This window comes from Erpetoichthys calabaricus, chromosome 18, assembly GCF_900747795.2.
Source record: "Erpetoichthys calabaricus chromosome 18, fErpCal1.3, whole genome shotgun sequence".
In the NCBI taxonomy this organism is placed as follows: Eukaryota; Metazoa; Chordata; class Cladistia; order Polypteriformes; family Polypteridae; genus Erpetoichthys; species Erpetoichthys calabaricus.
Genome location: NC_041411.2, coordinates 36,324,130 through 36,338,768, shown reverse-complemented (window position 1 = coordinate 36,338,768; position 14,639 = coordinate 36,324,130). Strand labels below are relative to the sequence as shown.

The 14,639-nt window shown below is 37.5% G+C and overlaps 1 protein-coding gene across 1 annotated transcript in view; it reads right to left on the bottom strand.

Moving 5' to 3' along the window:
* LOC114668876 (inter-alpha-trypsin inhibitor heavy chain H4-like) overlaps positions 1-14,639 on the bottom strand; it is an 84,456-nt gene that overhangs the window by 60,534 nt on the left and 9,283 nt on the right. Inside the window, 5 exon segments of the mRNA XM_028824869.2 lie at positions 2,953-3,134; positions 4,915-5,040; positions 6,060-6,210; positions 6,212-6,229; positions 6,592-6,708. Of these exon segments, the coding sequence (XP_028680702.2) occupies positions 2,953-3,134; positions 4,915-5,040; positions 6,060-6,210; positions 6,212-6,229; positions 6,592-6,708 (594 nt within the window).

Below are 14,639 nucleotides of genomic sequence, written 5' to 3'. Positions count from 1 at the left end.
AATGCATTGGACAAAAAAAAGAGCAAAAAAGAATAATCGAGGTGCAAATTCAGAAAATAAGGAAAGTAATTATCAGCCCGGAACAAGTGGAATTGAAAAAAAAGCACGTCCAATCCGGCTCTTAATTAAAAGACAGTGAGTAAAATGACAAAGTAGAACTTCATAATGACGTTTACAAACGTTGGTGCTAAGCACATGCAGAGCAGGTTAGAGATTATGAAACCAGGGAAATTAGAAAGGCTCAAAAAAAAACAAAAAAACGTTGGCACTATACACATGTGGAGAAAGTTAAAGGATATGAAAGTAGGAAAATTAGAAAATATAAAAAAGTAAAGATTGCAGTGGCGCAAACAAACAAACTGCCTCATTTAACTATGCACCAGTCTAACTTTGGTTTTGCACAATAATTACTACACTATTGCACCTTAACACTTAATTCTACTTTATTCACATAATTTTACTTACTTATTATGTTCTACTATACTGTTATCTTTCAATCTATGACTTTTTGTTAATCTAACTGATATTCTTCTAACTTTGCACAGTTTTTGATAAGCGGATCAGGATGTATTTCACTGCGTGTTGTCCTGTATAACTATGCATGTGACAAATAAAGAATCTTGAGAATTTCAAAAACTGAGTTTACCGCACATGCATTTATTGGTTACTTTGTTAATGTATATATATTTATCTGTCTGCTTATTTAAAAACCTAAATTTACCCCAGGAGTCAAAAACGTTCTGTCTAGCCCTTGTTCAAAAACCTAGACAAAAGCTGGGGTATCACCTTGGTAACCCCATGTACTTTTGGAACTGTGAGAAGAAAATAGCACGACTTTACAGACAGGAGTCCAATGCAGAACTCTACTTACGTTGTTACTTTGTAAAAAAAAATGATTAACTGCTGATGATGTAGATCGTTTTGTCTGTACTGAAATTCCAAACAGAGAAACCTATCCTGACCTCATTAAAAAGATTCAGCATATTGGGACTCGCAAGATTACAAATATTGTTTTTACAGAAGTTTACCTCACATGCATTTATTGGTTACGTTGCAAAAAAAATTATTAACTGCTGATGATGTCTATCGTTTTGTCTGTGCTGAAATTCCAAAGAGAGACACCTATCCTGAATTATGGTAAAAAGTCATTAAACACATGTCTCACAGACCTCATTTAAAAGATTCAGCATGTTGGGACTTGAAAGATTCCAAATATTGTTTTTAACGAAGTTCTGAAATAAAAGTGAAACTAATGAAATAGCAACAATTCAAAGAAAAATAATCTTAAAAGTGTGTATCCGGAAAACCAAATATGGGGGTTGGCGAGCGAAGCGAGCAGGGGGCAAAGCCCCCTAGTATAATAAAAATACAAAGTGTGGAGCTATTCATATGTATCGGGTAACTATTTTAGGTAAAAATGTACTGTCAGCTTGTTAGGAGCAGCTAACAAAGTATTGTTTTTTTAAATGATGGAAATGTTTCAGAACTTTTGTATAACGTCTGACCTGTTTGTCTCTATGTGATTTTGTTTTTGTCTGTTAATGATGAGAGCCTAATGTCATGTGTTATGTGTAAACTTGATGTAAGGACCAATCTTAGAAAGTTAAAGCTTTGAGTTAGTTGTTTGCTTAATTTGAATAGAATATAAATTTCTTTCATAGTCATAGACAATGGTCAAGTCTTTTCCCCCTGTAAGTTAGTATGAGGGAGAACTTTCTTGCTATCAGTGTGATAACTGAGTAAGTTGTTGTTTAGAATTTGTTCCAGTGCACAGGGACTTAAAAGACCCATTTTCAACATACAAATGAAATAGGCTTACAGTGTTCTGACCGTTTTGAAATGGTTCAGAAACGTTTAGACGTGATTTATAACTTACAGAAATGAAACAAAAATTTTAAGCTTTAAACAGAACTTTTCTTAACAAGAGCTTTTCTTAGTTTTGCTATACCAATTTTCTCTTTTTTTGTGTGAATTGTTTTACTGAATCTTAACTAAAACTTTAAAAAATGAAAATATTTTGTCTGTGGAATCATTTCGACGTGTCAAGCTTTTGCTAAATCCCATTTTGTATGCTAGAGCTAGTGAAATTTGGTAATTTTGGGAAAACACAGCTAGCTACACTTGCATTAAACAAATATAAAACATTCAACATTTAAATGTGAACATTCAGATTACACCATCTACAGATTAATTGTATACATGCTACATAGGCAGGTAAAAAGTAGAATTAAGAAAGAGTCAGTTATCATTACTTCTAGTCCTCCTTCAGGTGGAGTGTTGGCTCTGAGGCTAGGGATCTGCAGTGGCAAGCGGAAGGTTGCCGGTTCGAATCCCGTAAATGGCAAAAAGGGACTCTGCTCTGTTGGGCCCTTCAGCAAGGCCCTTAACCTGCAATTGCTGAGCGCTTTGAGTAGTGAGAAAAGCACTATATAAATGCAAAGAATTATTATTATTAATAAGATATCAAGAGGCTGGTGAGATGGATTAATGTTGCTTTCTTTTATTTTCCATATCTACTTTTTTCTGTATCATAAAGTTAATCTTTTGTACTTACAGTATGTTTATAAGCAGCTAGTTATGACTTAATTACTTTTTATTTCTCATGCATGTGGTTATTTTGTACAATTTAGAGCTATAAATACTTTTTCCTGACTTTTTAGATAAGCAGGACTTGTTTTGTAATCATTTGTCAGGTGCCACTTTAAAAAAGCCAAGAACAGTAGCAGGATTTCATGTACTGTATTATGGCTTATAGTCTTTGTCTTGTGCTAGTAAACTAAGCAGGTCAGTGCACTGCTATGGACTCACACATTTTTGAGACATACGCAAACTGCAGAAACAAGAATGCCAATGTCCTTAGGAATAAATTAGTAATTTTGTATCTAACTTCCACAGAGAAGTTCCCCTGTTCTAGTGATTTAGCTCTTCAAATCAAATCATTTAGATGCCTACCTGGAGCTGCAAAGCAGAATCAGAATCTTCATATATTCTCCGGGCGACTCCTCCATTCTCCAAGGCCATTTTTTCCAGGAAGTTATAATTTACATCGAAGCCAAAACCAAGACAGTAGAGTGTGAATTGTTCTTTGATGGCTGTCTTTACATTTGATTGGATTTGTTCAAGGTTGGTGACGCCTGATGGTAGAAATCATTGGTGAGCATCCTTAGTCACATTAAAATTCCATGTCATATAAATTATTACACTGTTTAGTTGTAAGGGGAAAATAAGATCACAGACAGTCTGTTCTATCATATTAGAAAAGCCATAAAACAGGTGTCCCTACTAAAAGAAATTGTGAGCAATGCCCATAACGAAACACTGAGGCCTTCAAGTCATGTAGCGTGTGTTCAGTGGTCTCTTGTGTGAGCTAAAGAGCTTATGGACGCAGGCAGAATGTACCGAATATGTAGCACAACAATATAGTAGCAACATCTATCATTGTGTAACAACATCAGGAACGCGTCTTGTGTAAGTGGAGGGATGCCTCAGACTACTTTAGAGGGAAAGGTTTGCTTTAACACTCAGGGGTATGTTAGTCTTACTCAGCAAAGTTAACTTTACTCAAAATGAATACATTTTCAAGCTTTACGTACCTCTTTCCAAGTACAACTGACTTAAATTTCTTGGGTGTCGCATTCAGAAGTATAATTTACATTAAAACAAGACGAATGGATTGACAGCGACACACTTACTTTAGGCTGACTTTCCTCAAACTGAATATGTTTTTAATTTGTCATTTTATAGCTAAGTGAAGTTGATTCAACCAAACGTGCATGTTTGGAGGCTTTATGCTATTTGTTTCTAATACAATTGACATAATTGGCTTGGATGCCATAACAATTAGGTTAAATTTATGTTTAACAAAAAGTAAATGAATCTCATTGGCATAGGATGCCAACACTGCAATGCTGCCAAATCAAAGGTTTTTTTTCCGTAGGGGCAAAAGACAATTGGAATGCTGGGATATGATCCTGAATGTTTGCTCAGTATGGTTTCTTTTTCATGGCATAAAATCCCTTATTAGCATAAATCTTGTTCATTTGCATTAAGGTACCACACATTTTGAAAATAATATTGCAGGCTTTTAGCAGTCTCCACCCATTTATTTAATATCAGAAAAATATAAACGGTAGTGTATTAAGTGCCAGAGATCTGAGTGGTTATGAGAGAGCTTTTGGGTACCAACCAACTGCACACTCTACTTCACACTAGCAGGCTTTAGTTTTTCCTTGTGGTGACAGGAGGCCACATTAATAACCTTGGTGGAATTGGTTATTTAATTATGATTGTGGCTAGCGATCAGGTGACTTGGCAGTTTAATTAAAATGTAAAAATAAAACAAAGACTTTTTTTTTTGGGTTTGCTTAATTGATAGGAAATTATCATGTAATGTTTGAGTCTGCATAAACATATTTCAGTTTTGTTAAGCTAATATTAAGTCATTTGGCTTAGCAAAGCTGTTCCTGTTCCCTGTTATCAGTTAAATAAGTCTAAGTAACTTAAACAATTTGGGTTACCCAAAGTCCTACTGCCGTATTTACAGTAAGTCATTTGGCTAGTGTTAGGATAACCACAATGAGTTTGAATTTTTACACGCAATTGAATTCAGTTCCTCCCATGTATCATCTTTGTAAGTGAGCAACTCTTTATCTTCCTCACTATGCGTTTTCCTAATGTTACTTTCACCATTATTCTACCACAACAAGCTTGCATTCAATTTTAGAAAATGGCAGAAACTGTACCCACATAGCCTCATGATGGACCATAGAATGGAACAGAACGGCAACGTGCGACTTCAGATAGTGTTGTCTGTGGTAATCTGATCAGTCCCCGCACATATTAGAGGTTTTCTCATAAATCAACCTGGCAGTAGATACGTCTGCCTCTCCAGCTTTTCACTGAGTAAACACGTACCAGTGGTGGGATCTCCGTCCGTCAACAAGATGATGATGGACACGCTTCTTTCTGGCACCTGTCTCTCCTCCTTGGCAATTCTCAGTATCTTTACGCCTTCCAGAACTGCACCGTTGATATCCGTTGCTAAAGGCAAACAGAGCGACATGTTGCTCACAAGTAATTTCTTCCTTGAGAAATTTGAACTTTTAGTGCCATTACTTTTCGTCCTCTACAGCTTAACCAGACTGTCTTTCAAGCAGGGCTTTTATCTACTGACTAAATAATATTGTTTGTGGTGAAAAATGCTTATTTAATGGTATTGCTACAACAACATACACTTGATAAAACACTTAGCTCACGATGAACAGATTCCCATTCAAACTAAGCCATTTTTACAGTTTTTACACAAATCTTTAAAAACCAATATTATTCTAAACCAGAGCTGCTACAACAACTGTCTTCACCTATTGACCCCCGAAGCATTCGAAAACTACAAACCCGACGGACCAACATTCTTGTTTTCATTTTGAAATCCTAAAGTCGAATCTTTTAAAGATTCTTCACAGAAGGCAAACAAATGTCCTCTAAAATAATGACATGAGCCACAGCAAAGTGGGTTGCACAGCAAATCAAGGGATTATCTGCCTTCCGTCACTGTCCTGAGTTCTTTTTATCTGTTATTAATTATTATCAGGATCAATAAAAGATTATCTGTCATTGTTATTATTTTGCTGGTTTCATCCCACCATTCATACCTTTAATGGTGTTAGAACTCAAATATTACCATTTACTGTCACCTAAAATGTAAATTAATTATTGCCTCCGACACAGATTTCTGTAAAATAATTCAACTTCATGACATCTCTCTCATAAATGTCACACAATACACAGACCTGTACCTTATCATTATTTTTGGTGTATAAATGATACAGTAGGATAACAGTTTTTAATTAACTTCACTAAAAAGAGAAACACTAAATTATCTCCTGTCATTTAGATTTTATATAATTTATCAGACCTGAGGCTTCTGGGCCTTAAATACAAAGAACGATTACTCATGTGAACTCAACTAGACGAGTGGCTGTCCTTTTGCCAGGATTGGAGTCAGCCGTTGAAGGCTGTGATTCTTTCTCTTTTTCTTTCATGATCTATTTACTCCTTACCTCCACTGTCCCTGATGGTGTTTACAAATTCTTTGGCTTCTGCTATCATAGTCGGAGTAGCTTTAACCAACTTATTTTTCCACGGAGTAATTGAGTGATCAAATGTGATGAGACCAAAACTGTCCTCCTCGTTAACATCTTGCAGGATTTTTTAGCAGCGCCTCTCGCGTCTGGCAAATGAAAAGGAAACAACTGATGAGGAGGACTGTATTTTTCTAAAAATTTATTTTATTATACTTTATTAATCCCGAAGGAAATTACTTGGTTTTTCGCATAACCCTTGGGGTTAGGGCGCAGCGTCTGCCATTGTACAGCGCCCCTGGAGCAATTGAAGGTTAAGGGTCTTGCTCAAGGGCCCAGCAGAGTAGGATCTCTTTTGGCAGTGACGGGGATTTGAACCGGCAACCTTCGGGATACCAGCACAGATCCTTAGCCTCAGAGCCACCACTCCGCCCAGAACACATATCAGAGCTTTGGTCCATGCAGTTTCATTGCTTCTTAAAAGAAAGAAATTAGCATTTATTAAGGTTACCTGTTGTATCTTCTTGCCATACATGGAACCACTGCGATCAATGACAAACACCACATTCTTTGGGATCCTCGGCATATGGACTGGTGCAAAATAGTGAACAAAGTAGCCATTTACAATCTGAAACAGAACATAATAATGAGAAGAAGATTCATACATGCTGAAAGTTACCCAAATGTCTGTCAGCTATGAGCGTCATTTCATGTTGTGCACATTGAAAATCACCCACTTGTATAACATTTTGTGTCTTACCTGCTAAAGAGCAAAAAATATTAATCCTTCTTTTCATTTTCAATTATAGACATTGTGATGGATGGCCGGCGAGAGTTTCTGGCCCTCACCCCCAGGCCGCCAGGAGGAGCTCTCCCGACAGCATGGACGTGCCCCGAATTCCAGCAGGGCCTCATGGACTTTGTAGTTTTTATACACAGCCCTGCTGGATACCTTGGGGACTGCCGGGAGTCGCTGTAGGGAGGCTCTGGGACTCTTACGTGCCCTATAACCCGGACGTGCGTCATGATCACCTGACAAGAAGAAACAACGTGCTTCCGGGTTGAAGAAAAGGACTTTTTACCCTGGCCCGGAAGTAATAAGGACTTGTGGGTTGTGGAACAGGAACACCTCCGGGTCAGGGGGTATAAAGGACCATGGGAAAGCCCAGACATTGAGCTGTGCTGGGAGGAAAGGTGGCTAAGTGTCTGGGAGCGGAGGAGAAAGAGAGAGAATTGTGTTTAGTAGAGAATTGCTTTATATGAGTAGTGTGGAGTGGAGGGTGCTTGGTGCACGTAATTATTCCAAAATAAAGAAGTCTTGGACTTTTACCTGGTGTTTGGAGTGGTACCTGAGGGTTCAAGAGGTGGATCAGAACCTCTACTGCTACAACATGTAATCTGTAACTATGGAACTGGGCTATCTGGGAACAATCACCTGGGACTGAATGAAGACTGCATGAACCCGGCCAGATTGTCCAATTCTTTGCATCACTTACATTTGCTGCTATTGGTTGTGGTGCCAATAAATATATTTTAATAGCCATTTGATAAGCAACATTATCAGATCTAGGAAGTCAATAGAGAAAAAATGATTGCCAAATTGAAAACATTAAGAGTCACAAAGCAAAAGTCCTGGCTACATTAAATTCCTTTCCCTCAATCTCTGGCTATCAGAAATCCCTTTCCCTACATAGCATGTCTGGTGTTCAACTCGCCGATGTGGGCATGTGTCACTCCTCTTTTCAGAGCACCACATTGGCTCCATGTAGCTGCATGTATTAAATTCAGATCTTTGATGCTCGCCCACAAACTATTGAACAGGTAAGCACCTACATATGGAGACACTCACAAGGTCTTACACTCCTTCTCGACGGCTTAGGTCTGCTGATGAATGGCATCCTGTGGTGCCACCTCTGCATGGCATTACATCTCAATCCAGACTCTTTTCATGTATAGCTCCTGGATGGTGGAATGAGGTAGCTGCCCACTTCCATTCAAAATTCTGACTTCCTCAATGTGTTTAAGAAGCATTTGAAGACTCTCTTTACTGGTGGATTTCTGTCTACTTGATAATGGTCATGATAGGTTCTTGTATGTATCTAAGGAAATGTAATTCGCTTGTATTTTGTTCTGAGCTCTTCACTTGTGGTGATCCTAGTCCTGTAACTCTTGTCCCTAAATAGTGGGCCAGACTGATGTTTAATTAACTTTGTCGGCTTTCGTAGGTGGCTTTGGATAAAAGTATTGGGTAAGCAAATAAATTAAAATAATAAATCTTGCATGATATTGAGCTTGTTTATTAGATGTTTTATCCAAAGTATGAGCACTGATGTTACTGCACAATAATCTTAAATAGTATTTGTGAAGTGACATCACACTCAACGATACCATCAATGCATTTCACAAGCAACATGGCTGAGACCACAAAACAGACACTAAATGGCACCAGAACAAGGATTAGGGGAGAAGATAGTTGTAAATTTGTGAAACTAAAGGCCTCATTCATGTATGCTGCATAATTTTTGTGCTTAGATGAATCTGTTATGTCTTGAAAAATATTCAATAGGCATTTTGTTACAAACAATATAAAAATTTAAGTTTTCTTTTGCCAGGGATCAATGGACATGGATTTAGAAGTAGATTATGGTGCAAAGTCTCTGTTATGAGAAGAAGAACAAAAAGAGTTACAATAAAATATATATATAAAAAAATACTTTTTAAAAACCATGCTTATATTAAGTTAAAAAGTACTAAAAAGTAAAAAAATAAGTCTCTCATACATCACTCGTAAAATTAAAGCATGGACGCTTTTACTAAGATTTTATTGATTGATTTATTGATTTTACGATTGATGTATGAGAGACTTATTTTTTACTTTTTAGTACACTTTTTAACTTAATATAAGTGTGGTTTTTAAAAAGTATTTTATATATATATATATTATATACAACTTTTTAGTCTTGAGTTCGTTTTAGTATAATTTTGTAATCAATATTTTAACACTTCCTTTAATATTTCTATCCGTTACTAGCGCCATCTCTTGGTGAAATCTTTAACTATTCTTCATATGAAAATTTCATTTCTTAATTAACATGGATTCATTGATCAATTAATGAAACTGATTATTGCTTCATGTATTGTCATCAGAAGTGAGTAAGTGTGCAAAATTTCAAGTCATTTGGACAATAGGAAGTGGGTTAAATATCGATTACAAGATTTGTACCAGACAACAAACAGGTGAAGTTAAAAGAAGCGTGGTAAAAAGAGAAATGGAACTTGAGAGGAAGAAATAGCTCTTTAGGTCAGAAATGGGAGGAAGCCATCCCACATCTGGCAGGCAAGGTATTCATTTATAAATTATAACAATTTCTTCGACATTTTGTAAAACACTTGGAGCTGCACTGGATTCTTTGGCATTGTTATGGAGGTGGAAATAATGTTAAGGAAATGATCTCATCCAACATATACACTTTTCAATAGGCCAGAAGACAAATGAAAATGCTGTTTGATAAACATTTTGGGAAAAGAAAATATTAATTTGTGTGGCAAAGGTATGCACAATCAACAATTTAAAAATGTCTTCCATCTAATGAATAAATACAAACATTGAGGATGTGCAAATGGCAGAACGCATCCAAAGTAATCAGCATGTCAGTTTTCAGATGAAACACTTTCCCTGTTGGGATCATTATTTTTCTTTTAAAATTCTTTTAAAACATTTGATTTGCTGTTCCAGTTTAAGAAAGTTAAAAAGTAAATAAAAAGTATTGGAAAAGTGCAGAGTGCAAAATTCAGCAAGATATTTGCTAGAATCTGTTGCCATTGCTGTAAAAGCCACATACAGTATAGATAGATAGATAGATAGATAGATAGATAGATAGATAGATAGATAGATAGATAGATAGATAGATAGATAGATAGATAGATAGATAGATAGATAGATAGATAGATAGATAGATAGATAGATAGATAGATAGATAGATAGATAGATAGATAGATAGATAGATAGATAGATAGATAGATAGATAGATAGATAGATAGATAGATAGATAGATAGATAGTGTGGGATATGGCCGGCCATTCATCCCGGCCAATACCCCTGTCTGATACTTCATGCTCTGTCTTCTCAGTTAATTGCTGTTTCTTAAGACAGCATGTTACTTTATTTCTCAGTTGTGCTTCTGGAAGTATCTGCTGGTATCCACCCAAATTATTAATTTTTTTGTGATCAATTGTTTATTCAGAATTCCCAGTGTAGCAAATTAAACAGAATTGTACAGAACACACACCCCAAAACCCTCCGTCCCATCCTGAGCCGGGGAGCACTGAACTGACAGAAGTGTCAATGAGCAGCAGACACCCAGGGTTTAAAGGACTCAACAGCGGCAGGCCAGTCCTAATGGTTTTCATGAATGTTTTATTAATTCAAGATAGTCTTGGGGGATTTTGATCATGAAGCAAGAAGATGTTTAGCAGCAGGACTGCCTAAACAGTTAAAGTTGTGCTGGTAGTGGGGGAAAGTAGAGGAGGAAAGAAGCCAAGGAGTGAGTTGCAAAAGTCCAAAAGGAAAAAAAAACAGAAGAGCAGAACCAGAATGTGTGCAGAAGACTGTCTGGGACATGAAATGTGAAATTGTGACAAGGGAGTACAGGGAGTATTGGGTTTGTAGATAATTATGATCCCAGGGGAACATAACTCTACATTATGAAATATGGTCATCCAGGCAGAAGGAAATTAAGGAGGAGGAAAATTCTGTGAGTCAATCTTGTAACAATCAAATTATATAAGGTACGATCATTACACTTCACCGCCTGAAAGGGAAGTGAGTGATGTCCGAAAGATATACTAGCATTAAAAATATCCAGTCCTTGACCCCTCTTACCCCCTTCTGCTCCCGCCAATACTCAAAAGAAAACCAGATGATGGGTACAATTGATTAAATATGAAAGTGTATTGCAATCAAGAAACCAGTGATCGGTGTGTGATCCCACTTCCCACGGATGCTGTAAGAAAACCCTAATTCCTGGTCAACAACAAAAATAGTACAAAAAATAGAAAAAAAACAGAAAAATAAGAAAGAAATGATTAAACACAATTAGGGTGAAATGTCGATGAATATCCTGGATTAAAGTTCTCACTGAATGATGTGAAAAAACAGTCAGCAGGTGGACATGGCTGCTTTCTTGCTATCCCAAGGAAGAGAGAGCGAGTGCGACTCACCGGTGGGATCATTCGGGGATCCATCGGGCCAAATACCAAAACCCACACATCTTCTCAGGTATTCACTTCGCCATTTCTTTACTTCTGGGTGGCCACCCCACAAATAGTGGACATCCCTCTATGAAGTTCACCATTGCTGTCTTCGTAGGCTAAGATAGCCGAGCCCTTTGCTTTGCTGCTTCTTTTTCCTCTCACCCCTTTCATGGTTAGTGGCCGTCCTTAAAAAGAGTTTCCTGCTAAAATGTCCCATTTCCTGGCGTGGTAGACATAGAAACATGATGCCTGCCTTAGGCAGTGGGAAGTTCTACCAAGCCGGGACCTCCAAAATGTAGTCATCGACTGCAATGCCTGAATGGATATTCCTTCTGCATTATCAAGTCCCTGTTATGTAGTGACGGCAGTCAACAAAGCAAACCCAGTGTTAATTCTGCGTAGCCTTGCTACAAACTGAAACTATGAGGAGAGGTTTAAAAGCTGAGTTACGCAGTACAGGAAAGAGGGCCGAGACTGGGGGTTGTAAGTTTATTGTTTATTTCTTCTTTGTGTTATTATATAAATACTAAGGGGATTCGCCCCCTGCCCGCTTCACTCGCCAACCCCCGTGTTTGGTTTTCCGGATACACACTTTTAAGATTTTTTTTTTCTTTGAATTGTTGTTATTTCATTAGTTTCACTTTTATTTGAGAACTTCGTTAAAAACAATATTTGGAATCTTTCAAGTCCAACATGCTGAATCTTTTAACCCCTTAACCGCCCTCTGCCGGTTATATCCGGCATCATAGCTTTATTGCTGACGCCTTACTGCCGGAATTATCCGGCACATTTGCCTGTGCTTATGTGAATGCCTGGCGCGTAGTATAACTGACGGTTTGGCGTGGGTATTATTACTACGTTGTATTTCGACAACTCTGCGCTTGTATTGGCCGATCACGTGATGTGATTCGAAAGTGAAAGCTGTGAATATGGCGAAACGTAATCTGACTTCAAGTGAGGTTTTGCAGGCTATTTTGGACAATAATTCTGATCATGATTGTAGCAGTTCTGAAGAAGATTTTAGCGATGATGATCAGCAACGTGCACTGCATGATACTGTGAATGACGACGCATCGGATGATGGCGATGAGTGGGTGTATCCCCAGCATCTCAACTGGACTGCTGCCCGTTATCTGAGCCAGATATGAAAGATCCAAACCGTGACCGCTTGTTCAAGCTACATCCTTTGATTGACCATTTATTTGAAACATTTCAGCAGGTATTTCAGCAGGTAAATACTGCTTGAATAAATGTAAAGTAAAAAAACGAAAATTGTTCAGGTTTCTCCTGGCATGGGGAATATTTAGGGAGTTGGCGGTTAAAAGGTTAAATGAGGTCCGTGAGACATGTGTTTAATGACTTTGTACCATAATTCAGAATAGGTTTCTCTGTTTGGAATTTCAGCACAGACAAAATGATCGACATCATCAGCAGTTAATAATTTTTTTTGTAAAGTAACCAATAAATGCGTGTGAGGTAAACTCCGTTTTTGAAATTCTCTGACTTAAACTTCAAAGCCTTACAATATTTACATACTTCTGACATATCACCTATGTCCATATATTCAATCTTTATTCGACTTTTAGTTATTTCTCCGAGTAATAATTTATCTTTGTTTGCACTAATGCGATGTTTACTTTCTTTGTTTTGACACTATCTTTTTTTCTGCTTTCATATTCTGTATCTTGCTCTGCATGTGTTTCGCACCTACGTTTTTTAACCTCTTTATGACATTTTACTTTATTTTCTACTCATTGTCTTTTATTTCTGACCTCACTTTGACCTGCTTTTTTTTCCAATGACACCTGGTCCGTGGTGATTATTTTCTCTTTTTTCAAGTAATAATTTTCGTTTGTTTGCATTATTGCGATTTTTTTGATACTTTCTAATTTTCCTGCTTTCATATTCTTTAACTTTCTCTTCATGTGTATCGCGCCAACGTTTTTTTTTGAGCCTTTCGATTTCCACTGCTTTCATAATCTCTAACCTGCTTTGCATGTGTACAGCGCCAATGTTTTTGAACATCTTTATGAAGTTCTACTTGGTCTTTTACTCTTTGCCTTTTAATTCTGAGCCCAATTGGACATGCTTTTTTTTCAGTTCCACTTGTTCCGGGCTGATTATTACTTTCCTTATTTTATGAATTTGCACCTAGATTATTATTTTTCTTTTTTCCATTTTTTTTCTCTCCAACGCTTTTGAGTCTCTTTTCTCTGTGTTGCTCTCTCTTCTTTGCTTAGTCGTCGATGTTTCATCTATAATGTATTGTCCTTATACGCTTTATATGCACTGAGAGCCCTGGATCTGTGTGTGCTCAAAGTTTTTACATGACTGAGTGTTTTGCTGGCTGTGGTCTTATTTGATATTGGTAGTAAGTAGGGTGTGCCTTGAAAGAATCTCATGTTCTACGTCCCTTTGGGTCAATCTCTTGGCACAAAGTCTCATGTTTAAGGTTCCCGCGAGATGCTCCATGGCCATTCTCTTTCGTTTCGCGGGTCTTTTAAGTGTCTTCCGTGATCTTCAGGTGAAGATCACGTCTCGTCTCCCTAGTCTTTCTCTCCCAGGATTTTTTTTTATAATAGAGAGATAATTTAAAATATTGTGTAATTAATTTTGCTTTTGTTTTTATTCAGTGTGTTTTAATTTATTTAATATGGTGTTATTCATTTATTTTTCTAAGTTATATTTTTCTAATATGTTAACATTCTGGGTGGCACGGTGGCATTCTAGCGCTGCTGCCTCGCAGTTGGGAGACCTGGGGACCTGGGTTCGCTTCCCGGGTCCTCCATGCGTGGAGTTTGCATGTTCTCCCTGTGTCTGCGTGGGTTTCCTCCGGGCACTCCGGTTTCCTCCCACAGTCCAAAGACATGCAGGTTAGGTGGATTGGCGATTCTAAATTGGCCCTAGTGTGTGCTTGGTGTTTGTGTGTGTCCTGCGGTGGGTTGGCACCCTGCCCGGGATTGGTTCCTGCCTTGTTCCCTGTGTTGGCTGGGATTGGCTCCAGCAGACCCCCGTGACCCTGTGTTCGGATTCAGTGGGTTGGGAAATGGATGGATGGATGTAACATTCTGAAGTAATATTATATGTTATCAGACCTGTCTCCTTCATGTGGATCTCAAGGACCTGTTTTTGCTCTATTTTTGCTTATATTAGATTTTTCTTTTTTAAGTCTTTTTGAATTTTTAAATATTAAAATAAGTTTGTGTTATTTTTGAGTTGGAGGTTTTTAACAGGATTCATCTTCTCCATTTTTGTGGACATTTTGAGGTTTTTATTATTTATAAGTTTTCGTCTTATTTTTCGGGA